We start from the raw sequence: 25,763 nt of genomic DNA, 5'->3' as shown, positions 1-25,763 counted from the left end.
TCTTGTTTCAATTATTTGAACCGTTCATTTTGTAAGCACTCAATGTGTATCATTTATATAAAAAAAAATTTAGTCATAACTCTTTTATCTTTATCGCATTTCTCTAAGAAAATGGATGGTAAATATATTTATGAAAATAGATCATTTATTTTTTTAGAGACAAATACGATTAAATAAAAATGTTACGATTGGCATAACATTTACAATTGGATTCAAAAAAGTATATGCCCCGGCAATTTAGCAAAGAAAAAACTACTCGAATAAATAACAGAATTAGTACAGATACAAATCAAACTAAAGATATTAAGCATAACATATATTTTATTTTATTTACCAAAAACATGGGAATGAAAGTTTTGCGCTAAATTATTTGGGTTCAACTAATTCGTCTTTATGGGTCTTAAGTCCTCCATATATTTCAAGTAGGCATTTCAAATAGATGCTCTAGGAAGATGCATAGCAATTTGTTTGGGCGAAAGTTTTGGAATCTCATTTTTTTCTTTCTTTTGTGGACTTAGTAATTTGAAATGTAACAATTTGCAATTTTGAGCGCTATATAAATTAAACTTTTGTCTGGTTTGGGGTATTTTGAGCTTTATATAAATTGATTTTTTTAATGTTTTTATTGCTTTTCCTGATTATAATATATTCAATCTTCCCAGTTGTGTGTAGTGTTTTTTTCAACAGAAAGCTTTGAAGGCTTTATGTCAATTTTTTTTTTTTTTTTTTGGTGGTGGGGGCGGGATAATATTTTGAGCATTATATAAACTTTAAAGGTATAATATCATTTTTGATCTTATTACCCATCCTTTATTTTTAACATTTTGTGATGTTTGATACAACAAAAATAAAAATTAACAAAAAACAAGTTTACTTAGACAAAAAATATTTTCTAAATTGAAGTCCTATCAATGCTAGAACACTACTACAACCACCATAACCAACCCCACCACCTCCACCTCCTCACCATTCCCACCACTAATACAATAACAAGTCAATTAGTATTCAAGGATGCAACAAAACATAAGATAAACAGTTTTTGCAAAATTTCTTTGTCGAAATTCTTTTTGCCAATTTTTTTTTCCCCTGATATTTTTATTATTCTATTATTTATTTATTTATTTTGTTTTTTAGCCGAAACAAACTGAGCACTTAACTACAAATGTTGCAAATGGTATACACATGTACAGTACATATGCTACTGGTCTGAACCCAGATTGCTTCAACCTGTTGTAGATGAAGTATTGGGGCCAACAACAGAAAGAATTGCTTTTCCTCAGAATGCCTTTGTCCCAACAAAAAAGTTTTTGCCATGTAGCTCATCCTCGTAGGCGGGATGTGTACACAAATTTTACATAAAATAGTGACCGTTATCTAAGCACAATAACATTCACGAATAACACAAACACGAATGTATCACTTCATCAGCGTCATGAAGTCGTTGAAATATCTTGAACCCATGTTCCAACTCACTATCAGTTTTCATTTGCCAAGAAGAAACACAAGATGAATTGTAAATCTCATCATATAGATACCATCTCAAATATTTCAAGAATTCCCCACAAAATGTATGAAGTCAGAAATATGATATATTTTAATAGGATTTCAGCTTCTAATAACTCATCAACGGTTTTGTCCAACAAATGTGAAAACAGATCAGAACACCTACTGGGAAAATTTTTATTACCTCATAATTGACGAAATCGCTAGGAAAATTTGTACATTATGCTTGTTTCTAGGAAAATTTGCGCTTATTTCTAGGAAAATTTGCATACTAAAGAAACATTACATTGGTGACTGAGCTGTTAATCTGTCTGCGATGTAAGAGTTAGACATTTGCAGCAGTCATTGCTCCCAGAAAAAGTGGTGCTTGAATGTGATCTTGTGCTGCACCATCTTCCTCCTCGTCCTCTTCTGTTTGCCAGAGGAAATTAGCAATGCAGTAAGAATGTGGCTGAAAGCAAGGAAACAAATTGACCAAAACTGTATATCAGAACAAAAACTAAACACAGGATGACATGAAGAAACTATGATATTCTCCCTGTTTGGCACAGCTAATTGGAGCTGTTTCTAGTTTTTGTTTTTTGGAATCTATATCAGAGTGTTCAACTAAGTATATCTTGTTGCGGATCGGGGGCACACCAGGGAACTCAAACAAGCAATAACACACAAGATTTAACGTGGTTCGGCAAGTCACCTACGTCCACGGGCAGCGGATTCACTATATTGAACAAAATGGTAAGAATTACAACACTCTCTGTAATTCTCGCTCTCTCTTTGCTCTCTAAGCTCACACCTCTCTGTTATCTCAGCTGTACATCTCAACTCTCCTTAGCTTCTCTATATATAGAGATTACAAATGCAAGAGAAAGTCTTTGAAATGAGCTGGCTGCCAGCCCATTGTTGTGCTTTTGGTGGCTTTCCAGATTGATGCTTCACATGGCTTCTCATGGCCTCATGGCCAACTCACATGGCCTCATGGCTCCCCCACCATGTAGCTGGCTGCCACTTTCCATCACATGGCCAGAATCTATAGCCAATATTCAACAAATCTCCACCTTGGCGAGGATTCTCTTATCCAACATAGTGATCGATCAACACTGCCATGCACCCGAAGGGGCTCAGTTCCGAGAGATGTTGACCAAGTCCAAACAATGTTGGAACTTGATCCCAGAAACTACCTTTGTGAGCATATCGGCCGGATTATCTGCAGTACTAATCTTTTGAAGCAGAATATCCCCTTCATTCACAATTTCTCGGATGAAATGGAAACGGACATCAATGTGCTTGGTGCGGGCATGATGAACCTGGTTCTTTGCCAAACAAATGGCACTCTGACTGTCACAAAACACCTCAACGTGCTTCTGAACAATTCCCAAGTCTTCAATCAACCCATGTAGCCAAATAGCTTCCTTAAAGGCTTCCGTCACTGCCATGTACTCTGCCTCTGTAGTAGACAAAGCCACCGTTGACTGAAGCGTTGACCTTCAACTTACCGGCCCTTTAGCAAGCGTAAATAAATACCCTGTTGTTGACCGGCGTTTGTCTAAGTCACCAGCATAATCTGAGTCCACATATCCTTCCAAATTCTGCCCGAGTCGGTTATCTCTCTCGAACTTCAATCCCAGATTGACCGTGCCATGTATGTACCTTAGGATCCATTTCACTGCCTGCCAGTGATCTTTTCCTGGATCATGCATATACCTGCTTACCATACTCACAGCATGCGAGATGTCAGGCCGTGTACAAACCATAGCATACATTAATGCACCAACTGCATTTGCATATGGAACCTGTGCCATATGCTTCCGTTCTTCTTCTGTGCATGGAGACAACGAAGCACTAAGCTTGAAATGAGGGGCCAATGGTGTACTTACAGATTTGGTTTTTCCATTGATGCCAAATCTGTCTAACACCTTTTTTAGATACTGGGTTTGTGTCAGACAAACCGTGCCCTTCTTCCTGTCTCTCTTGATCTCCATGCCAAGAACTTTCTTTGCTTCTCCCAAATCCTTCATTTCAAACTCCCTTGCTAACTGTGCCTTGAGTTTGTCAATCTCCACCTTGCTCGTAGATGCAATCAGCATATCATCTACATATAAGAGCAAATAGATGAAGGAACCGTCAGGAAGCTTACGGAAATATACACAATGATCAAATTGACTTCTTGTGTATTCTGTCTCCATCATGAACCGATCAAATCGCTTGTACCACTGTCTCGGGGATTGCTTCAATCCGTACAACGATTTGTTCAACTTACAGGCCCAATTCTCTTTTCCAGCAATTTTGAAACCATCTGGCTGGGACATGTATATCTCCTCTTCAAGATCTCCATGTAAGAAGGCAGTTTTGACGTCGAGTTGGGCGAGCTCGAGATCAAACTGTGCAACCAAAGCTAACAAGATGCGAATAGACGTGTGCTTCACAACAGGTGAGAATACCTCATTGTAGTCTATTCCTTCCTTCTGAGCATAGCCTTTAGCTACCAATCTAGCTTTGAATCTGATGTTGTCTCTGCCTGGAATGCCTTCCTTCTTGGTGTAAACCCACTTACACCCAATTGCTTTCTTGCCTTTTGGAAGTTGCACCAACTCCCAAGTCTGGTTCTTATGAAGTGACCCAATCTCTTCATCCATAGCCTCCTTCCATTTGACACTTTCTGCATTATGCACGGCTTCTTTGAAAGTGCAAGGAACATTTTCTTCAATGATTGGAAGTGCATAGGCTACCATATCGGTCATCCAACTGGGTTGCTTAGTAACCCTTTTTCCTTTCCTGATTGCAATGGGTTCTGATTGTTGCGGAGCCTCTGGATCTTCATTTTCATCTGAACTCTCTTCAGAGCTATCCTCTGAGACTTCTTCAGGATGATTGATTGGCTGACTAGTCTTTGCTGGAGTCTCAAACTCCACATGCACTGACTTCTTCAATGCTTCCTCATTCTGTTGAGGATCTGGTTGCTTCAGCATTGCAGACTCATCAAAAGGTAACGTCTCTTCTGATGAGAACTTTCTTTGATTCAGGGCACCACAGTCTGTATCCCTTGACACCGTCACCGAAGCCCAAGAAGATGGCTTTCTTGGCTCTTGGATCCAACTTAGATTCTGTAACATGAAAATATGCTGGACATCCAAAGATACGTAACTGATCATAATCAGTAACTGGGACTCCTGACCATACCTCCATGGGAGTCTTCCCATCTAATGCTGCCGTAGGTAGTCTGTTGACAAGATGACGAGCATAGTTCAATGCCTCGCCCCAAAATGCCTTGCTCAATCCAGACTGTGACAGCATACACCGGACTTTCTCCACTAAAGTGCGGTTCATGCGTTCTGCAACTCCATTCTGCTGCGGTGTTCCAGGAACTGTGAAATGTCTCACTATCCCTGCATTCTGGCAAACCTCAAAGAAGGGATCTGATATATATTCTCCACCATTGTCAGATCTGAGCTTCTTGATCCGTCTGCCTGTCTGGGTCTCAATCATCTTCTTCCACGTAAGAAAGATGTCTAAGACTTCATCTTTGTGTTTCATTGTATAAATCCAAACTCTTCTAGAGAAATCATCAATGAACGACACAAAGTAGTGTTTACCTCCCAACGAAGCATTCTTGGAAGGACCCCATACGTCGGTGTGGACGTAGGCTAGAATCCCTTTGGTACGGTGAATTGCAGTACCAAACTTGATTCTTGTTTGCTTGCCCAATACACAATGCTCGCAGAACTCAAGCTTCCCCGTCTTGGCGCCTTTCAACAGGCCTTGCTTTACCAACCCTTGTAAAGCCTTCTCACCGATATGCCCTAGGCGCATGTGCCAAAGTTTGGAAGTGTCTGATGCATCATCTTCTGAGCTGGAACTGGTGGAGACAGCCACTCTCCCTGTGACTGTAGAGCCATCTAGGAAATATAAATTTCCCTGTCGAGTACCCTTCATTGCAACCAATGCTCCTCGAACAACTTTAAGGACTCCACCTTCCATGGTTACTCTGTAACCTTTGGAGTCTAAAACTCCCACTGAGATGAGATTTTTGGTTAGATCTGGTACATACCGTACATCTTCAAGAATTCTGATTGTTCCATCATGGATCTTCAGTTTAATTGTTCCAATCCCCTTTGTCTGGCAAGCTTGGTCGTTGCCCATCAGCACAACTCCTCCATCGAACTCTCGTAAGCTCGAGAACCACTGCTTGTTAGGACACATATGGAATGAACATCCGGAATCTATTATCCATTCATCAGACTGGCCATATGATGAAACTGTGAAGGCTCCTCCTTCATCATTATTTCCATCTTGTGCAATATTCACCTTCTCTTCTGTCTTGTCTTTATTTGGACAATCTTTTGCCCAATGCCCCTTCTGGCGACAAGCTGCACACTCGTCTTTTGCAAGACGTCTTTTGTCTGAAGGTTTCCCCTTGGATTTTGAGTGAGACTTTCCTCGCCCTGTATTTCTTCTGTTATTTGTTCTGCCTCTGACTGTTAATGCCTCGGATGTTGAGTCCCTGTTTGCAGACTTATCTTTCCTTCTGAACTCATTGTTCACCAAGGCGTTTGCAACATCAATATACTTGATCTTCTCTTTACCGTACAGTAAAGTAGTAGTGAGATGATCATACGAGTCAGGCAAGGAATTTAACAATAACAGTGCTTTGTTTTCATCACCAACTTGATCATCCAAATTCTTCAAATCCGTAATAATTTTGTTGAAGTTATTTAGGTGTTCGTTCATCGAAATACCTTTAATGTAGTCGAAACGAAACAACCTCTTCCTCAAGTAGAGCCGGTTCTCAATACTCTTTGTCATGAACTTATCTTCCAGCGCCTTCCAAAGCTTCTTCGCAGTATCATATTCTGTAAAGGCATACTTCTCCTCTTTTGCAAGGCAAAGTCGGATGGAACTGCAGGCCAGGAGATTCACCCTCTCCCATTCTATCTCGTCCAGGTCATCTGGTTTGTCTCCCAGAGTGAAGTGCAGGTTCATTTGGACAAGCATATCCTTAACTTCGCATCTCCACATGCCGAAGTTGCTGCTTCCATCGAACTTCTCTACCTCGAACTTGGCATGGGACACCGGGGTCCAATGCCTAGAAGTGCTTGTACTGGCTGAATTACTTACGGACTCAGTTGATCTAGATTCTGCCATTTTTTAGAAACTTCAATTCAAAAAACTGACCATACAGATATGTCCGGAATACGCCAAATAGTTGGGAAGCACTATTGGATCGTCAAAAACGGACTCCGAATGGCTCCGATCTGGCAAAAAACACTTTGGACGGGTCAGATCTATAGAATCTTGTGCGCTGAGATGCACCGGATAATTTCTTCGGTCAACGGCTCGGTCAACGGCGCAGGCGGCGCGGTCAACGGAGGATCGGCGGCGCGGTCAACGCTGCTTGACGGCTGGTCAACTCGGCTTGACGGCGCAGTCAACTCGGCTTGACGGCTGGTCAATGCAGCTTGGTCAGCGGCTCAGGCTGACTGGGTAGGGCACGTGTCCGACACGTGGCTGACACGTGGCTGACGTGTCGGCTGACTAGGTCGTCTTCTTCACTGAGCGGCGCGTGGGGCGCGTGTGGCGCGTGGGTTTCACGCGCAATCTTCTCCTGGCGCGTGACGGCGCGTCGAAGCTCCTCTGGGCTCTGTTTTTGCTGTTCTGGACTCCTCTCGGGGAGTTCTTCCTCCTGGTATGGTCAAAAGTGGATTTTGAGCACTTCGAAATCTGGGCACTTTCAGGAAAAATTCAATTTTTCGCAACCCGAGCTCTGATACCAATTGTTACGGATCGGGGGCACACCAGGGAACTCAAACAAGCAATAGCACACAAGATTTAACGTGGTTCGGCAAGTCGCCTACGTCCACGGGCAGCGGATTCACTATATTGAACAAAATGGTAAGAATTACAACACTCTCTGTAATTTTCTCTCTCTCTTTGCTCTCTAAGCTCACACAGCTATACATCTCAACTCTCCTTAGCTTCTCTATATATAGAGATTACAAATGCAAGAGAAAGTCTTTGAAATGAGCTGGCTGCCAGCCCATTGTTGTGCTTTCGGTGGCTTTCCAGATTGATGCTTCACATGGCTTCTCATGACCTCATGGCCAACTCACATGGCCTCATGGCTTCCCCACCATATAGCTGGCTGCCACTTTCCATCACATGGTCAGAATCTGTAGCCAATATTCAACATATCTTAGTGTCAGGTGTCTTGCACCGTACTTTAGAAATTTAGAAGAGACCATGTAACGTATAGCTTCAATGGACATGGGTCCTGAAGCACCATCCAATGTATATTTTACATTACAGGGCTAAAACTTCATTACACAGTGTGAACAATACAATTGTGACAGGCAATTGATTCTAACCTGTCCTCTGCTGTAGCTTGAACTGCTCTCTCAAAGTAAGACATGGCTTTATCTTGGTCATGATGAAGTTCCCACACCACCTTAGCATATTGCGAAATTATTTCTCCATCAGCAGGATCAGCAAGTACTGCACTCGAGTAGTATTGCTCAGTTCCTTGAAGGTCTCGCTTGGACTGTTAACCGAACAAATAAGTTATTGCACAAGAAGAAACAAACAACTAAGCATAGTTTTATACAGATTCATATGATTAGGTCATTATGCTCTATCATGCAGTAAAAAATAAGATCCAAGTCCATATCTTCAATTACGAAAGAATTTTACCGAGAGATGTGCAATGTATAGAAACATATAGTATTTATTCATCTTCCCAATGCTTGTTCCCATGTGGTTTGGGGTGATTTCGAGACTTATACAATGCATTATGTAACAAAATTTACTATTACAGGATTGAGGTTCAAAATATCATTTCAAGATCACAAACCCTGTCAAACCATATTGAAGGCCTTCACTTGACGCCCTTTTGAAGTATCAGTAATGTAAAGGCATAGATATTATCATTTCAATATTAATTTTCAATTTCATCCAAACCACAGTGAAATCCTGAGATTTGACATCTGTATGAAATATTAGGACGTCATAATGGAACTCTTCTACTCTGCACACAGTAGAGTTATAATCAATGCTTTACTTCGAAGTTCTGCGTAGAGAACCATTGCTAAACACATGAAGAAATTCTGCGAGACTTTTCTATATACGTATATATATATATATATATTTTTTTTTGAAAGTTAGAAAATAGTCCGAGTTTATCCATCATACTTCATTCTTTGGCAGCTCACTCTTAGAACTGCAAATGCTCGCTGCCTGAGATGTTCACTTTGTTTACTGTGGCTCATGTATTTTAAAATATGGCTTTTAAACATGAGAAGCTAAATGGAGAGAGAGAGAGAGAGAGAGAGAGAGAGAGAGAGAGAGAGAGAGAGAGATCTCACCTGATAAAGGAACTGAGCATAATTTCTCAGGAACAAACGGTTGCTAGGGTTTTCCTCTACCATCCTCATGTAATAATCCACCGTGTTTCCACCTTTGCCAAAATCTGCTGCATTACAAGCAACACCATCAATGCCTCCAACAAGAGCTACGTCAATCCCCACCCCTATCGCAAGATGTAATGAAGGGCTAACTGGCTCTTTTTCTTCTTCGAAAGGTGTCTTCTGAACTTCAACGAGAACTTTATCATCTTCTTCAATCTGTCATATATCAAAGGGGCATTAGTCTCATTCCAAAAAAAAATATGAGTCTAGTAAATCCAAAACTGTTATGTAGAGAAGCACCTGAGTATGATCATTCACAGAACAATCTTCTTTGTCTTCCTTTATTTCCCAGAGAAAACAAGCATAGTCTGCCAAAACGTGACTGGAAACAAGAAATGAAATGTTAATTTTAGTAAGTATTAATTAACTAGCCTATTCCCAAGTGGGGTTTGCTATTGTAAATCAAAGTATAAAACATGCAGCGGAATAAAATGTTTAGATTATACCTTGTTTCTCTCATCTTAATCACCCATAACCCATATACCAGATATATAATATAATATTATTATCTATCCATATTAGTTAATGGAGATAATATCTATATCCAGAGTGGTTATCCTAAATAGGTTTGAATTCAATTTCAAAACCTATTTGGATAAGATTCAAATTCAAATTCAAATGGTCATGTCACATGGGCGCCCATTACTAACATCTCCCACTCGCACATGAGTTGGCATGACACTGCCACATCTCTATCTCAATCTCCCAAAAATAAACAATCTCATACTAGCCACTGCACCGTGCGACTGCTGAGAACACCTGCATGTGGGAGCTCTATACTAGAAACTCAAAATGAGCCAGCATAGAGACATCAACCCAAAAAGAATAGAAATAGTGTCTCATATACCCCAGACCCATCTAATTACACCGGTCCAAAAAACATCTCTAATCCCTCAAAAGGAGCATGTTTGACCCTCTTAATTCTTGCAATATATTCACACTCAATTCGCCTTTCATACAGAGCGATGTGAGTTGCCGGCAGTGAATATACAACAGTGGTGTAATACTAGATGATCTTCCCTTTGCACTCATGCCATTTAGTTTAGGATTGACTGCTTTCCCAGTAATGTCCCTTAAGGCCGAATCATGCATGACCGCAGGCAACATACCAAAGTAGCAGAACATCAACCCCTTACCTTATGACATAGTCAAAAGTCACAAAAGGGTACATAAATGAAAGTCATATCAATAATGACACGTAAGACTCACACGGTGAGGAAGCAGGGATCCATTCTCTCACCTCATTACTCAGTCGCCAAGCACATATAGTATGAATACATGCTACGGTGGAGTAACTCTTTCATAAAGAGTGACGTCATACTCGATACACCGTACAGATATTAGTCTAGTCGCTTTCTAGCGCCTAACCCGAATTCTCTATTTGCTCGCCTTCTAGGCGCCAAATGAGATCTCGTATCTGGCTAATCATAACAGACACAACATGGAAAGTGGGTACTAATATCCATGTTTGGTCCTTAACACGACCTCATCTTGGTTGTAACCAAGGCGACATGCATAGTGGATTATTTAAGCCTCTCTTGGCTTCAAATAAAAATAAACCACCAGTCTCATCCTTGCTCGCTCCCAAGCGCCAAGGGCGATTGCTCGTGTGAGTGAGCCAATCTTGCCTGCTGACATCATCATCTGCTAATCATTATGACACAAACCATAATAGTGTCAACATCCTATCATCTCAAAATAAGTGATCGATTTAAAAAAAAAATTGACCACAGCTTGCGCAATTATAGATTCCAAACATAAGCCTTATCAGCACCTCTTGCGATAAGTATATACAACGGAATCCACCATGTGCGCCTCACATGAAGTAATTTAAGATCACTACCTCTTGCGCAATAACCTCTTTAAAGATATTTTGGTGACCAATTTGCGTTCATTCTTAGTGCACCCAACTAGCACAGATGCGCCCAACTAGCGCATTGAATCTTACAATGAGCAAATTAATATACTACTAGTAAAGCATTTTATTCACAGTCTAATGAGCAAGGTCAATGTCTAAACAACTCAGTTGACCATTTATCAAAGATAACACTTATCATGCCGAATACGCCCACATAGCGTACTTTAGGCTCCCACAACAAAGAAAAGATCGAGGAATATAGGTCATCTGTTTCTCCCAAAGACAATCCGAGGATTCACTTAATAGCTAAGGCTCTGGCTTTTACCGATAGGTAAGTCAATGGGTTTGTAATTTTGCATCTAGAATCGTTTTAGGATATTCCTTGTGTAAGTCATCGAAGACAAAACATGAATTCTCCCAAAGCAATCCCTAAGGATCGTACATCCGAGCATATAAATTACATCACCCATGTCCATCATATCTAAAATAGAGGACTGCCCACCCTAGGTGGCGACAACCTTATAAATTCCTGGCTTATAATGACTAAGTAAGGAAAAACTTCTTTTGGACCATTGATCATGCCTCAGTGGTCTTCATCGATCATCATTGGCCTATCATGGCTTGACGAAATCTAAGAACCACTGTTTGGATAACTGCTTTAGGCTGCAAAAGATTTATTGGAACTAGCAACCTTTTTGCGCTCCTAACTTTTCATCATAAAAGCAAAAGGTAAATCCCTACGGATATACTTATCCAATTCTCTAATGAGAAATCGGGTCACAATGTCCACAAATCAATGTTCCGAACTTATGTCAATCATAGCCTAAGTCAAAATAACCTCACTCCCCAGGAGGAAGTCTTCTCATGGTCTACACTTTCCTCAATGGTGCGACTTTTCGGTATCTAGCGAGCCTTATGCCTCAACAATGACTATCCAAATTACGCATAAATTTAGAACAATTTTGCGTCATAATGGAAAGTCAACCAAATTATAAAAATGGTTAATCCTCAAAGACTTTGTTTTAAACTACGCAACATTGATCCACTTTTTAAAAACAGGGGACTAGAGTCTTTGGCATTATCCTAGGCTCTTTATCATCTTGCGGAGCAATCATGAATGTTTCCCTCTCAATCACCTAGTGATGACGTGGAAAATTTTCACATTTGCTACCACGCAACTAAGAATGTAGATTATTCTTCTCTAATGGAGTAATCCATTAGTAGGCACATCGCTCCCACTGTCCCTAAGATATTGGAAATTTCTTTCCATTCTCAACTAGGCTACATAGAGCGCTATGCTTAGAATTCTCTATCTTATAAAGTTCCAAACACTCTATTCACATCACCTTTACTAATAAAACTTTATGTGACTTAGTTACACTACCACAAAGCTGCTTACCTATATGCACATGACCTGGAGGGTTTGGATGACCGCATACAATAATGCGCCACACGACCCTTTGTGTTTACAAGACAGCATACAATAATGCGCTATAGAACCCTAGGTCTTAACTTCACAATCTTATGAGAAGTAAAATAAAGATAAGCTGCTTAACGGTTACAGATCGCCCATAGATGTCTCTCCACTAACCTATTACTCAAATGGAGTGTAAAATCTGATATGGAGGGCACTTAGTTAGGGATATAGGCAACAAACTAGTGCAATTCCCAATTGGAAAATATTTTCCGCCATTATCCACATAACATTAACAATATTTAATTCCTTATCTCTACTACACCATTGTGTTGTTGAGTACTATGAATAATCAATTTTCTAAGCATCCATCTCTCTTCACAGAGTTTTTCTGAAAAATAACTCAAATAGATACTCGCCACCTTGGTCAAAACTAAAAGCACAAAAACTCCTATCTAATTGATCTTGACCTCATATGTGCAATGTCAAAAATTATCTCAAAACTTTTGACTTATGGGAGATCAAATAGTCTTGACTCAGATGCGTATCGTAATCTATAAATGTGTCGAGATTGAGCCTTAGCTATCATACCCTCACACATATCTAGTCACAAAATATCATAGTGGACTAAATGCGCCAAAACAAATGACCTTCTATGGCTTTCCTACTTACTTGTGCGCACCCATTGCGAACAAAGTTACACATTCACATGAGAGCAGGATGTCATAAGCGAGTGGGCCCGAGAAGGCCTACTCAAACCATCGTGTCATCATCTCATTAATGTGATTAAGTATAATAAGCCACCGGTTCATGACCAATGTCATAAACTAATTCCAATCATCTTAATGTGTGAGTTCTCGAAGATAAGTTTAAAAGGTTTAGGCCCAACTAGGTAATGACTCAGGACTAATTAATATTCACTAGATCATAAAAGGATGTCATGGAGATATCAACTGCGCCTAAGTCGCAAATTTAACTAGTAAGTGCTAATCCCCTGCACCTTCAAGTCAATTTTATTCTCCATACACTTTAATACATCTAGTTGAAAGATGACGATACTCCTCTTGCCATCTCTATTTCTCGCTTCATAGTTACTTGCAATTAATTCTACTATCCACAAGAAGGAGAGAATAAGCTATCAACTATGACAGCTCCTGAAGTAACTTAAGCGCGAATTAGGCTAAATAGTCTAATTCAACACAATGCTCTTGCTCTCACGAGCCATGCGTCAAATTCTTAGAGTCATAACAACCTTGTCAGCCTTGACCTTTTCATTACTATGCTGCAACGTTTGCGCTTAGTGGTAAATGTTATTCAAAACGTTAGCCTAGTAAAGGAATCGCACAAAGAAGCACCTCATCCATGTCTCACACTTAAGTGTGGAAACAAAGTGTCCAGATTTAGACAAGTTAGCAATGCTAATAGATTTTGCAGCCACTTGGCGCTAATCTTTTCACTTAGTGTTAATAGATTTTGCTGCTACTAAGCGCTAATCTTTTAATCTTCAAGTGATACTTCAACGTACACTATTATAGTGCATGAAATTTTGCTCCATCCACTCCCAATAATTGGGTAGAGAGCAAAATGCTGCTCATACTGGCTACTCGTCTTACACTTAATGACTAATTTATTTAAGCTCGCATTTCTTAGATGACGTGACTCTTGAATGTTACTTCATCCAATGATGTAACATTATTTACAAGTCAAATTACAAAGTCAATCCGCGCAGCTCATTAGTCAAGATCATATACAGATCTATTGAGGGCTTACTAATTTCATAACTCCAAAACTCGCTAACCAAAACTATGTAGCGTGCCGCTAACCATAGCGTACACATTAGTTTTTATTGTGCCAAATAAGGTAACAAAACCACGGCGACTTTGAGTCATGTTTCCTTACTTTGGCGCAATTAAGGTTTGACCTAAAGTCTCCAAGACTTTTGTTCATCTAAAAAATGGGATTAGTTTGTTCACATTTGAACATCTCTACTAAGTCTAGGTCAACCAAATTAACTTCTATAAGCTAAATCAATTTAGAGAGAAATTCGCATTAGGGTTACTTTGATTAGCATAATATAATTTTGCCGTAAAAATCTAAATTAAATAGTGACAATATTACACAAGTCGCAAGATCGAAAATCCGCTATGCTCGTAATCATCTCTTGCGCCACAGGTGACAATTATCCAAAATTTAATTTAATTTACGCGCAAAATATTGGTTTTCGGGAGTTAATCTACAAAGATTTCTCTCAACTGAATAACCTCCCACTGACTATGGCATATACAAAGCATGATAAATTCCATACAATAGCATCTTAATGTAAATTTACAAATAACTCATATTATATTCATTTAATAATGGAATTCAAATAAATAAATAAATAACTAATCATGCTCCTCTAATTACAACATATTACAAACCCAAAAAATATGCTGTATTTAATATTTAAATTATGCCATAACAGAAAGTATATCATACTGAAATTTTTTGGAATTTTCTGGTATTTTCTGGAATTTTAAATAACTAATAAACACACATAAAATCAGAAATAAAAATTCCAGAATCTGATAAAATGCTATAACTATACCAGTAAATAGTAAAACATTTCAGAAGTCCACAATAAAAATTTCAACCCCAGAAAATTATTTATGCAATACCAGAATCATTTTAAAGCATAAAAAATGAATTATTAACACAGAAAAAATATTTTTTATTTTCGTAAAATTTTCAAAATTTTACAGAAGATATAAAATTTAATTCTGAGTGTAACGGTACCAACCATGCTTAAAACAAAGCTATAACAAATAAATTATGGCCAATTAACGCAATTTAGAATTAAAAACAAACAAATAGAGCCTTAGAACCAAGCCAGGCGGGAAAAACGGCTCGGCTCGGCTCGCCGCCGCTCAGCACAACTCGGCGTGAGTCGACTCAAGGAGCGGCTCGGCGCGGCTCGGAGCGCGGCTCAGCCCGCGGCTCGGTGCTCGGCTCCAGCACGCGGCACGCGTGCGAGGCGCGGACGGCGTGCGCGTGGACAGCGCCGCTGACACGCGCGTGATGGCGCGTGCAGGCGCGTCAGCAGGGCATCCAGCGCGTGGGAGCACGTGGCTGCGCGTGGTGGCGCGTGGCGCTGCTGGGAGGCGTCATACAGCGCGTGAATCACACGCGCCGCCTTCCCGGGTGTTTTCTGGTCCGATTTTTGTACTGCCGGACTCCTTTTTTCAAAATAAAACCGTTTATGGTATGAAAAAAAGACATTAATGAACATAAAAAAATATTTATGCTCTTAATCTAATCAAAGTAGATTTTTTTCTCCTTTACAAACATTCATGTATATAATGTAAACATACACATGTAAAAATATACACATGATTAAAGGAAACCCGAAAATATCCATCAATGGCTCTGATACCAATGTAAATCAAAGTATAAAACATGCAGCGGAATAAAATGTTTAGATCATACCTTGTTTCTCTCATCTTAATCACCCATAACCCATATACCAGATATATAATATAATATTATTATCTATCCATATTAGTTAATGGAGATAATAACTATATCCAGAGTGGTTATCCTAAATAGGTTTGAATTCAATTTCAAAACCTATTTGGATAAGATTCAAATTCAAATTCAAATGGTCATGCCACATGGGCGCCCATTACTAATAGCTATACTACTAAATTTCTTACCAATTGAGTCTAGAAATTGCAGACCTATTTTCAACCTTCCAAAGCACACAGCCAGATAAAAGAAATAAATAAAAAGAAGCTATGATGAAAGAAGGAAAGTACTGACCTATCTTCAGGGGCAGCTCGTTTAAAGTAATTCAAGGCTCTGTCTTGATCTTGATGGTGCTTCCACACTAATTTTGCATATAACAGCAAAATTTCACCATCTTTGGGATCTGCTAATGTAGCTCGGAAGTAGTATTCCTCGGCTCCATGAAGGTCTCCCTTAGACTGCCATTAGATATTGGACTCCATTTAATAGAAGAAAACATCATCCTCACTTCTATTAAACAAAACACATGGAAGTGCAAAAGATCTTCATCTACAAGCCTAAACATGAAAATCATTTTAATGCTTCTTCCCACTACATTACACAGTAATCTTATTAAGCAAATAGTATTCCTAGAGCTTAATGTGAATAACCACTCGTTAATCTTATTAAGCAAATACCTGTTAACCTTCATCTACAATTCATGGTCTTATCAATCCCCAAAAATGGAAATAATGAGACGAAAGCACCATCTATCCAAATTGTTTTAAACTGTTGTTGGTGATTGGATATTTTGTATGACTTTTGCTTTTGAGGCATGATTTCAACCTATAAATAAAAAGTTGATGCTTGAAGATGAAGATGTTTTCTTCTGAAAATGTTTCTCGCCAAAACAAACAGTGCGTAAAATCTAGAACATCCCTTAATTCTGAATTTGAAGTACTCTCCCAACATGGCCTATATGAGAAATAGGCAAAAGATGATCATTCAAAGACAAGTGCGAAAAGTGATGATCCTAGAGCTCAACATTAATTCCATTAAATACATATACAATCATTGATATTCATTAAAAAATTAAATGTCTGTAACAAACTCTATTAAAATTGCAGACACAAACAAGGAAAAAAAAAACTAGAATTAATATGAAATTGAAAGAAGAACAAAAGCAACATAACTGATCAAAAATAAGTAGGATAGTAAAACAAATCAAGCTACTGTTGCTAGACTAGTGCTTGGCTCATTAAGGTCAACTAGTCATATAAAGAGACTAATTTGAACCCATTTTGAAACTTGTTAATTTTTTAACTTGGTTCGATAAAGATATATTCATTATAAAAACCAAATTATTCAAGTTTGATTAAAAACCTATCAACATTTACTCAAAGGCAAACAAACAAATAAAAAACTTCAAAAAATATTAATAATCAATTACTACTTAACTTGACACGATTCATTTATAGCCTAAAAATAACAAAGAAATAACTCACTTGCAAAAGTTGAGCATAATTCCTCAAGAACAAAGGGTTGGAAGGTTCTTCACCAACCATACTCTTGTAATACTCCTCAACACTGTCAGCACTGGCATCGGCGCGACCAATCCCAAGACCTGTGGCAAGATACATTGGAGGACTAGCTGCTTTAACAACCTCTCCAATACCGAAATCCTGAAATTCATTCAAAACCTCTTCACCTTCTTCTTCACCATCATTGTAACGCCCCACTTTTTATTACCCGAAGTCATTACCAAATTCATTTACTTAATTCAAGTTCAGAGATAACATGCGGAAATAAACTCTTTAGTCCCATGAGTAGAAATAAATAACAATTATCTCTTTCGAATGTAAATTAAATACAACATGAGCATACTGAATAAAATGCCCGAAGGCTTACATCATTAAAGAATCAGGAAGAAAGGTGTAACCCTTTTACATATATGGCATCCCGCCAACACAAAAGAGGCCCCGTGGCCAACAAATAAGAAGATCCACATCTAATATCACCTCCTGCTTAACACCTGAAAAAGATTCAACAAAGTGGAATGAACATATAGTCCAGTAGGGATCTCAACATGGCCCTCAACAATAACAACTTACGGATAGTTATGATCATGAATGCTCCATCTCATACTAGAATAATAATGTGGCAGTTTATACAAAATATACATAAGTATGAACTTTTCTCGAAAACAGCCATTTCATTCAACGCTATGAGCGATTCATCTCTCTCTTCCTTTCACTACTCTTTGTTCCCAAACTTTCATAACATTAACAACTTCTTAGAAAGATCAATTATCTCTAAGCCCATTACCTTTTTCCCATTTTCCATACTTACAATAGATTTTCCCTTTTTCAAATAAACTTTATGATACCCAGTTTTCTTTCACACTTTCCCAAAATCTCACAATGACATCTTGGTTTGTTTCCAATACATTCATAACTATACATGTATGCCTTCAATAGAAGGGAGATAACAAATCATCAACATGTATATAATCAACAATTGAGGCAACTCGGCCCTCCAAAACTATAACCATCACAATCCATGATATACTCAGATACACAGAGACAAAAACAATAAAACCCTGCTCTACCGGCTATATGCACAATAAGCCAAGGATACAACTCTCACAACGGTATACCATTTTACCAGGCGCTAGCTGGAAGGGTGTGGTACCTTAGATTCTCAGCGCAGTCAGTTCTCCAGGCGCTAGCTGGAAGGTAACGGTACCTCTGATTATAAGCGCAAGGTATAACACCAATAATCACAATACAACAGAGTATAACCAACAAGTGTAATACATACAGATAAACTATCAAAATACCTAAGCAATGTGTTAAAGTATATAAACACATAGGTATGTGTGGAGTACATCCCCTATCTCCTTCCACACACTGGAGTACATCCGCTATCTCCTCCCTAACAATTATACATATATAATGTACCATAGCACTTCATTACATAAAATGTTCAATTGACACAGATGTAATGCATATACAATAATTCAAAACAACAATGTCATCCTCCACCGATGACCAAGGACAAAACTTCTAGATGCTTGTATTCAGTACATCTATTAAAAGACTCAACTATTGTGAGATCTTAAACCCAACAACAACGCCAGACTGATAAGTAAAGGTAAAACCCCAAATGTGTGTATTCAATACTCAAGAAACAATATTCCAATTCCCGAATTCATCTTCCATTTTCAAAATCGACTTGTTCCACCACTTGCTCCAAAAACATTTTTCCCATTTCACAAAACCAATATTATTCCTCTCATAACTTTCCAAATCAATTATGCAAATTAATTCATAACAGTAAATTAGGGCTTTTCTCCCTCTTTCTCAATATTGACCAAAAAGGCTCAAATACCAACAACAAACAACAATAACCACATTTGAGACCCAAAACATATGTATTGGCCCAAATAACAAAACCTCTCTTTTAAATTATCAAATCAAATATAAATTAGGGCTTTTTCTCCTTTCAATAATCATATACTAATTTACACCCCAATTAGTCCAAACCACAATCAATGATAACAAACCCATTTTCAAACAACCAACCCTAGGTTTCCCCCTCATGATTTTCAAACAAACCCAACATAGATATGATTTTCATGCAATACAAAACTACCACATGTCTATCTATAGACGAAGTATTGAAAAAGAACAAGGAGAATCCCTATCTCAAATGGAGAACCCAAGGGGAAGAAGAGCCAAACTCGGAAGTGCTCCAATCCCAAAGTTTTTCAGATCAAAACGAAGTCCACACAACTCTATAACTTTCTTACAAATGGATGAGGGTAGAAACACCTAAGAACTAGGTTAATCCCTTGAGAGAAGTTGTATTTTAGAGAGAGAGACTCTCAATAATAGGGTTTTGAAAAGTAAGAGAGAGAGAGAGAGAGAGAGTGTAAAAAGTGATTTAAAATATCACAGTCCATATTTGATATACGTATGACCCGCTCGAGCGGAGAAAATGACGCTCGAGCGTCAAACACAAAAACTGTACCCGCTCGAGCGCAAAAAGACCCGCTCGAGCTCCAAGACAAAAAAAAAAAAAACACACCCGCTGGAGCGTAAAGAAGATCCGCTCGAGCGTAGATTACACTCATCCAGCATTTTTACAGAATTCGAACACCCGCTCGATCGCCAATACCCGCTCGAGCACGACCCGCTCGAGCGTGACCCGCTCGATCCTAAGGAAAACAGTTCGAGCGTGAAAAACACATCTGCAGTAGTTTTGCAGACGCATAAGATACTGAAAGTATGCAAACCCCGCTCGAGCGCAAAGGGACCCGCTCGAGCGGATCACCTAAAACCTAGACAACAACACTTGAGACCAAAGCTCAACCAACCTGTTCAAAACACGACCAAAACATTTCTAAACTCAAATATCAAGAGTTGAAGGATGGAAATGCAACACGGACAACAACCATCAACTACAAAACTGAGTCCGGGATACTGTTAAACAAAAAAAAAAAGAAAATCGGGATCACTATAGTCATTCTCCTTAATCAAACCCATACCCTTTTTCCCAAAACTGAATTCACTGTTGGGTATACCTCCTTATTGGAGTATGGGACCCAATTAGTTTATTAAAAGAATTTAATTTGGTTTGGTGTTGGTTATAATATATTTTTAATATTATATTTAACTTTTGGAGGCCTAATGGATATTTAATAATCTGTATGGCAACAAGTAGGGCTTGGATTAAAAGCCCAAGAAATATTTTTTAATTGGTATGAGGTATAGTGGCTACGAGAGACAGAGTTTCGGTGGGTTTTTGGCTGCCAAGTAGTGATTCATATTTACTTCATGAGATGGTGCTTCCTAGGTAATCCAATATCAAACTTCTTGTGTGATTCTTGGGCATTCAAGGGCTTCGTTTGTTTGCTGAGTATTTTGATAGACATTGTGAAGTTTGATTTGAGTTTTCTTCAACTCTGTTGCAATGAATTTTGTTCATCTATTTGGTGAGGTCTTTACTCTTATTTGTTTGTGATTATTTGAAATTTACCTAAGGGTGGTTTTGTAAGACCATTCGTGCCTCGTTTGTAATTGTTTGGAAACTTTTTGGTTAATAGTGGAATAAGATTTTGATCCCGTGAACATATACCTCACATTGAGGGAACCACGTAAAAATTCTTGTGGTGTTATTGATTTAGTTTTTCCGCATTAGTTTTTATTCCCATTGATTGATTTACTGGTGAGAAATCATTAATTTTTTCTAACAACTGGTATCAGAGCTTACGGTTTATTTGGATTTATTTATTAGTTTAAATCAATGAAGGGGAATGTGGGTTGTATATCTAGCTTCAATGGAAGCAATTGGGTAACTTGGAAAACTAAAATAGATGACCTATTATTTTGTAAAGATTTGTATAGACCCATTGAGGGTGATAATGGCAAACCCAAAGGTATGAAAGATGATGAATGGAAAAGCCGTTATCGAAAAGCCGTTGGTATTATCCGTCAATGGATTGATGACAGTGTGTTTCATCATGTTGTTAATGAAACTTCGGCACATGATTTATGGAAAAAAAATTAGGTCTTTATGATAGAAAATCAACCACAAATAAAGTCTTTCTGTTTCGAAAGTTAGTTAATTTAAAATATAAAGATGACAGCCCTATTCTAGAACATTTGAATGAAATAAAGAGTATTGTTAACCAACTTACTTTTATGAAAATTATTTTTGATGATGAGTTGCAGGCTTTGATGCTACTTAGTTCTTTGCCCTGAAAGTTGGGAGACTTTGGTTGTGACAGTTAGTAATTTGGCGCCGATGGAATTGTCACAATAAACAAAGTCACTAGTAGCTTGTTGAATGAAGAAATTAGAAGAAAATCAGCGGGTTCCTCTCATTCGGAAGCATTTGTTGTGAGAGGCCGAAACAAAACAAGGGCGAGGAGTAAGACTCCTTATGGTTGTGATCAAAGCCGCGACAAATCAAGAGATGGTTCTTTTTCAAAGAAAGACATTGAGTGCCATTATTGTCATGAGAAAGGGCATATGAAGCGGGAATGCCGAAAGCTCAAGAACAAGGAGAAAAGGCATGGCGAAAGTGTGGATAAGAAGTAGGAAGACACAATGGCAGTTACTATCGATGATCTCATGGTTGTTTGTGAAGATGATTGTAGCAATTTTGTGGGCGAAGACAACAATTGGGTGATTGATTTTGGTGCTTCTTTTCATGTGACTTCTTGAGTTGATTTCTTCACTACCTACACCAAAAGAGATTATGGTTGTGTTTGAATGGGCGGTGAAGGTTTGTCCAAGATTATTGGCATGGGTAGTGTTTGTTTGGAAACAAATTTGGGCTACAAGTTGTTACTTAAAGATGTCAGGCATGTTCTTGACATCCGCCTCAATTTGATCTCTACTGGGAAGCTAGATGATGAAGGCTACAACAACAAATTTGGTGATGGAATATGGAAGCTCACAAAGGGTTCTTTGGTGGTGGCTAAGTGCAAGAAGACCCACACATTTTATTCGATACAAGGAAAAATTTGTAAAGGTGTTGTCAATGCACTTGAAGACGATACTTCTACCGAATTGTGGCACAAATGGCTTAGGCACATGAGTGAAAAAGGGCCATAAGTCTTGTTCAAAAAAGAGCTTCTACTTAGTTTGAAAGGTACACATCTTAAAATTTGTGTTCATTGTTTGGCGGGTAAACAACATAGTTTCTTTTCATAAAAATGTTGCTTCTAGAAAAGAAAATGTTTTGGAGTTGATTCATTCGGATGTTTGTGGTGCTTTAAAAGTTAGGACACATAGTGGTGCACTTTAATTTTTGTTACTTTCATTGATGATTATTCAAGGAAAGTTTAGACTTTTATACTAAAAACTAAAGATTAAGTTCTAGATGTATTTAAGCATTTTCAGGCCATGGTTGAAAGAGAAACAGGGCATAAATTGAAGTGCATCCGAACAGACAATGGTAGTGAATACATTAGGCCATTTGATGAGTATTGTTGCAGCCAAGGTATTCGACATCAAAAGACAGTTAAGAAGACCCCTCAACAAAATGGCGTTGCCGAGAGGATGAACCGTACCATTGTGGAAAGAACAAGGTATTTGCTTTCATATGCTAAATTGTCAAGATCCTTCTGGGGTAAGGTAATAAGAATTGCGGTTGATGTGATCAATTTGTCTCCTTCCTATCCTTTGAATGGTGATGTTCCTGAAAGAGTTTGGATCGGTAAAGATGTGTCTTATGAGCACTTGAAAGTGTTTTGTTTCTGAGCCTTTGTTCACATTCCAAAGGATGAGAGGTCCAAGCTTGTTAGCAAGTCAAGACAATGCATTTTTCTTTGCTATGGGCATGATGAATTTAGTTGTAGATTGTGGGATCCGGTCGACGAGAAAGTTATTCGAAGCGGTGATGTTGTGTTTCTTGAAGACCAAACAATTGAAGACTTGGGCAAAGGTAATTAACCAGAGCCAAAAACTAGTGATCTCATTGACATAGATCTATGTCTTTCATCATCAGTTGATGATGAAAATTGAGGAGATGTGCAACCACCTCATGAAGATGAAGATGATGATGCTACTCCAAATAAAGTTAAGCCAGAAATTGAGGAGAAGCATCCAACTCAAGAACCGCCACCACAACTTGAGTTTAGGAAATCTACAAGGGACTGACAACCTTTGAGAAAGTATCCTCCCAATGAATTTGTGTTGATTTCAGATAAAGGGGAGCCCGAGAGCTACCATGAAGCAATTGATCATACAAAGAAAGATGATTGGAAATAGGCCATGGAAGATGAGATGAATTCCTTGCTTAAAAACCACACTTATGATTTAGTGAAGTTGCCTAAGGAGAGGAAAATTCTAAAAAATAAGTAGGTTTTCAAATTGAAGAATGATGGCAAGAATCTAAGGTACGAAACACGTCTTCTTGTGAAAGGCTTTGGGCAAAAGAAAGGCATTGACTTTGATGAGATTTTCTCACTAGTTATGAAGATGTATTCTATTCGGGTTGTACTTGGCATGGCCGCAAGTATGAACCTTAAAGTTCAGCAACTTGATGTGAAGACCGCATTTCTTCATGGCAACCTTGAAGAAGAAATTTACATGGAGCAACCGAAAGGTTTTGTACAGAAAGGGAAAGAGAAATTTGTTTATAAATTGAAGAAAAATTTGTATGGCCTCAAGCAAGCCCCGCGACAATGGTATAAAAAATTTGACTCTTTCATGATGAATAATGATTTTTTTAAAATCATTTCGGACCATTGTGTGCTTGTGAAAAAAATTTCAGATGGCAAATTTATTATTCTTTTGCTTTATGTTGATAACATGTTAATTGTGGGTCAAGATTCTACCATGATTAGCAAGTGAAGTTAGAGTTGAGGAAGTCTTTTTCTATGAAAGATTTGGGGTCGGCAAAGCAAATACTTGGTATAAAAATTGTTCGTGATTGCAAAAAGGGACCGATTTGGTTGTCTCAAGAAAGCTATATTGAAAAAGTTCTTGAGAGGTTCAACATGGATAAAGCAAAGTCGGCTGGTTGTTCACTTGCGGGTCACTTCAAGCTTAGTTCGAATCAATGTCCTACAAATGAGAAAGACAAGGAAGAGATGCTTAAAATTCCTTATGCTTCAGCAGTTGGTTCTTTGATATACACTATGGTTTGTACAATGCCGGATATTGCTTACGCTGTTGGTGTGGTGAGTCGATTTCTCTCTAATCTGAGTAAAGAACATTAGGCAGCGGTGAAGTGGATTTTAAGATATCTTCGAGGGATTTCGAAGGTGTGTTTGTGTTTTGGATATGATAAGGCGATACTTGATGGGTTCACGGATTCTGACATGGTCGGTGATGTTGATTCTAGGAAATCTACCTCGGGATATGTGATGACATTTACAGTGGGAGTTGTGGCATGAAAATCTAAATTACAAAAATGTATTGCTCTCTCAACTATCGAAACTGAATTTATTGCCATTACAAAAACTTGCAAGGAAGAGTTATGGTTGAAGAAATTTTTGCAAGAGTTGGGTATGAAGCAAGAAAGGTGTGTGCTTTATTGTGATTGTTAAAGTGCTATTCATTTGAGTAAAAATTCTACTTTTTATTTGAGATCAAAATACATTGATGTGAGATACCATTGGATTCATAATGTGTTAGATTTGAAATTGTTGCAACTCGAAAAGGTTCACACAGATGATAATATTTTGGATATGTTGACTAATACTTTGTTGAGGGACAAACATTTGAAGTGTCAAACTTTGGCGAGTATAGTTGATGTCTCCACCTAAGTCGGTAGGGGGAGAATTGTTAGGTATACTTCCTTATTAGAATATGGGACCCAATTGGTTTATTAAAAGAATTTAATTTGGTTTGGTGTTGGTTATAATATATTTTTAATATATTATACCTAACTTTTGGAGGCCCAATAGATATTTAATAATCTGGGTGGTAACAAGTAGGGCTTGGATTAAAAGCCCAAGAAATATTATTTAATTGATATGAGGCATAGCGGCTACGAGAGACAGAGTTTTGGTGGGTTTTTGGCTGCCAAGTATTGATTCATATTTATTTCATGAGGTAGTGCTTCCTGGGTAATCCAATATCAAGCTTGCTGTGTGATTCTTGGGTATTCAAGGGCTTCGTTTGTTTGATGAGTATTTTGGCAAGCATTGTGAAGTTTGATTTGGGTTTTCTTCAACTCTGTTTCGAAGAGTTTTGTTCATCTATTTGGTAAGGTCTGTCATCTTGTTTATTTGTGATTATTTGGATTTCACCTAAAAGTGATTTTGTGAGACTATTCGTGCCTCGTTTGTAATCGTTTGGAAAGTTTTTGGTTGATGGTAGAATCGAATTTCGATTCCGTGGACGTACCTCACATTGAAGGAACCACGTAAAATTCTTGTGGCGTTATTGATTTAGTTTTTTCGCATTAGTTTTTATTCCCATTGATGGATTTACTGGTTGGGAAATCATCTATTTTCCTTAACATTCACTACTACCCAGCACTTCACTCATCTCTAACCTTTCTTTATCACCATTTTCTTCATTAGACCCAT

At 38.3% G+C, this 25,763-nt stretch overlaps 1 protein-coding gene across 1 annotated transcript; it reads right to left on the bottom strand.

The window, feature by feature from the left end:
- Window positions 1-1,588: 1,588 nt before the first annotated feature.
- LOC114282651 (uncharacterized) lies at window positions 1,589-25,763 on the bottom strand. The gene is made up of 7 exons (XM_082889349.1): window positions 25,730-25,763; window positions 17,218-17,450; window positions 16,028-16,191; window positions 9,198-9,279; window positions 8,856-9,113; window positions 7,863-8,035; window positions 1,589-1,914 (listed from the first exon to the last, which is right to left on the bottom strand). The coding sequence occupies exons 1-7, from the start codon at window positions 25,761-25,763 to the stop codon at window positions 1,806-1,808; spliced, it is 1,053 nt and encodes a 350-aa protein (XP_082745475.1). The 3' UTR covers window positions 1,589-1,805.

Source organism: Camellia sinensis, chromosome 9, assembly GCF_055761805.1.
Source record: "Camellia sinensis isolate YWXY chromosome 9, ASM5576180v1, whole genome shotgun sequence".
NCBI classification, from domain to species: domain Eukaryota; kingdom Viridiplantae; phylum Streptophyta; class Magnoliopsida; order Ericales; family Theaceae; genus Camellia; species Camellia sinensis.
The sequence above is the reverse complement of the archived record's forward strand: the minus strand, read 5'-3'. Positions and strand labels throughout refer to the sequence as shown.

What these genes read in the sequence shown, in the direction of transcription:
- LOC114282651 (XM_082889349.1), bottom strand. Translation starts at nt 25,763, where the DNA reads ATGGGTCTAATGAAGAAAATGGTGATAAAGAAAG. An exon ending in ATGCTCAGTTCCTTTATCAG is followed by an intron (nt 8,036 to 8,855) that starts GTGAGATCTCTC and finishes TTCGGTTAACAG; the next exon opens with TCCAAGCGAGACCTTCAAGG. An exon ending in CAAGCTACAGCAGAGGACAG is followed by an intron (nt 1,915 to 7,862) that starts GTTAGAATCAAT and finishes TCTGGCAAACAG; the next exon opens with AAGAGGACGAGGAGGAAGAT.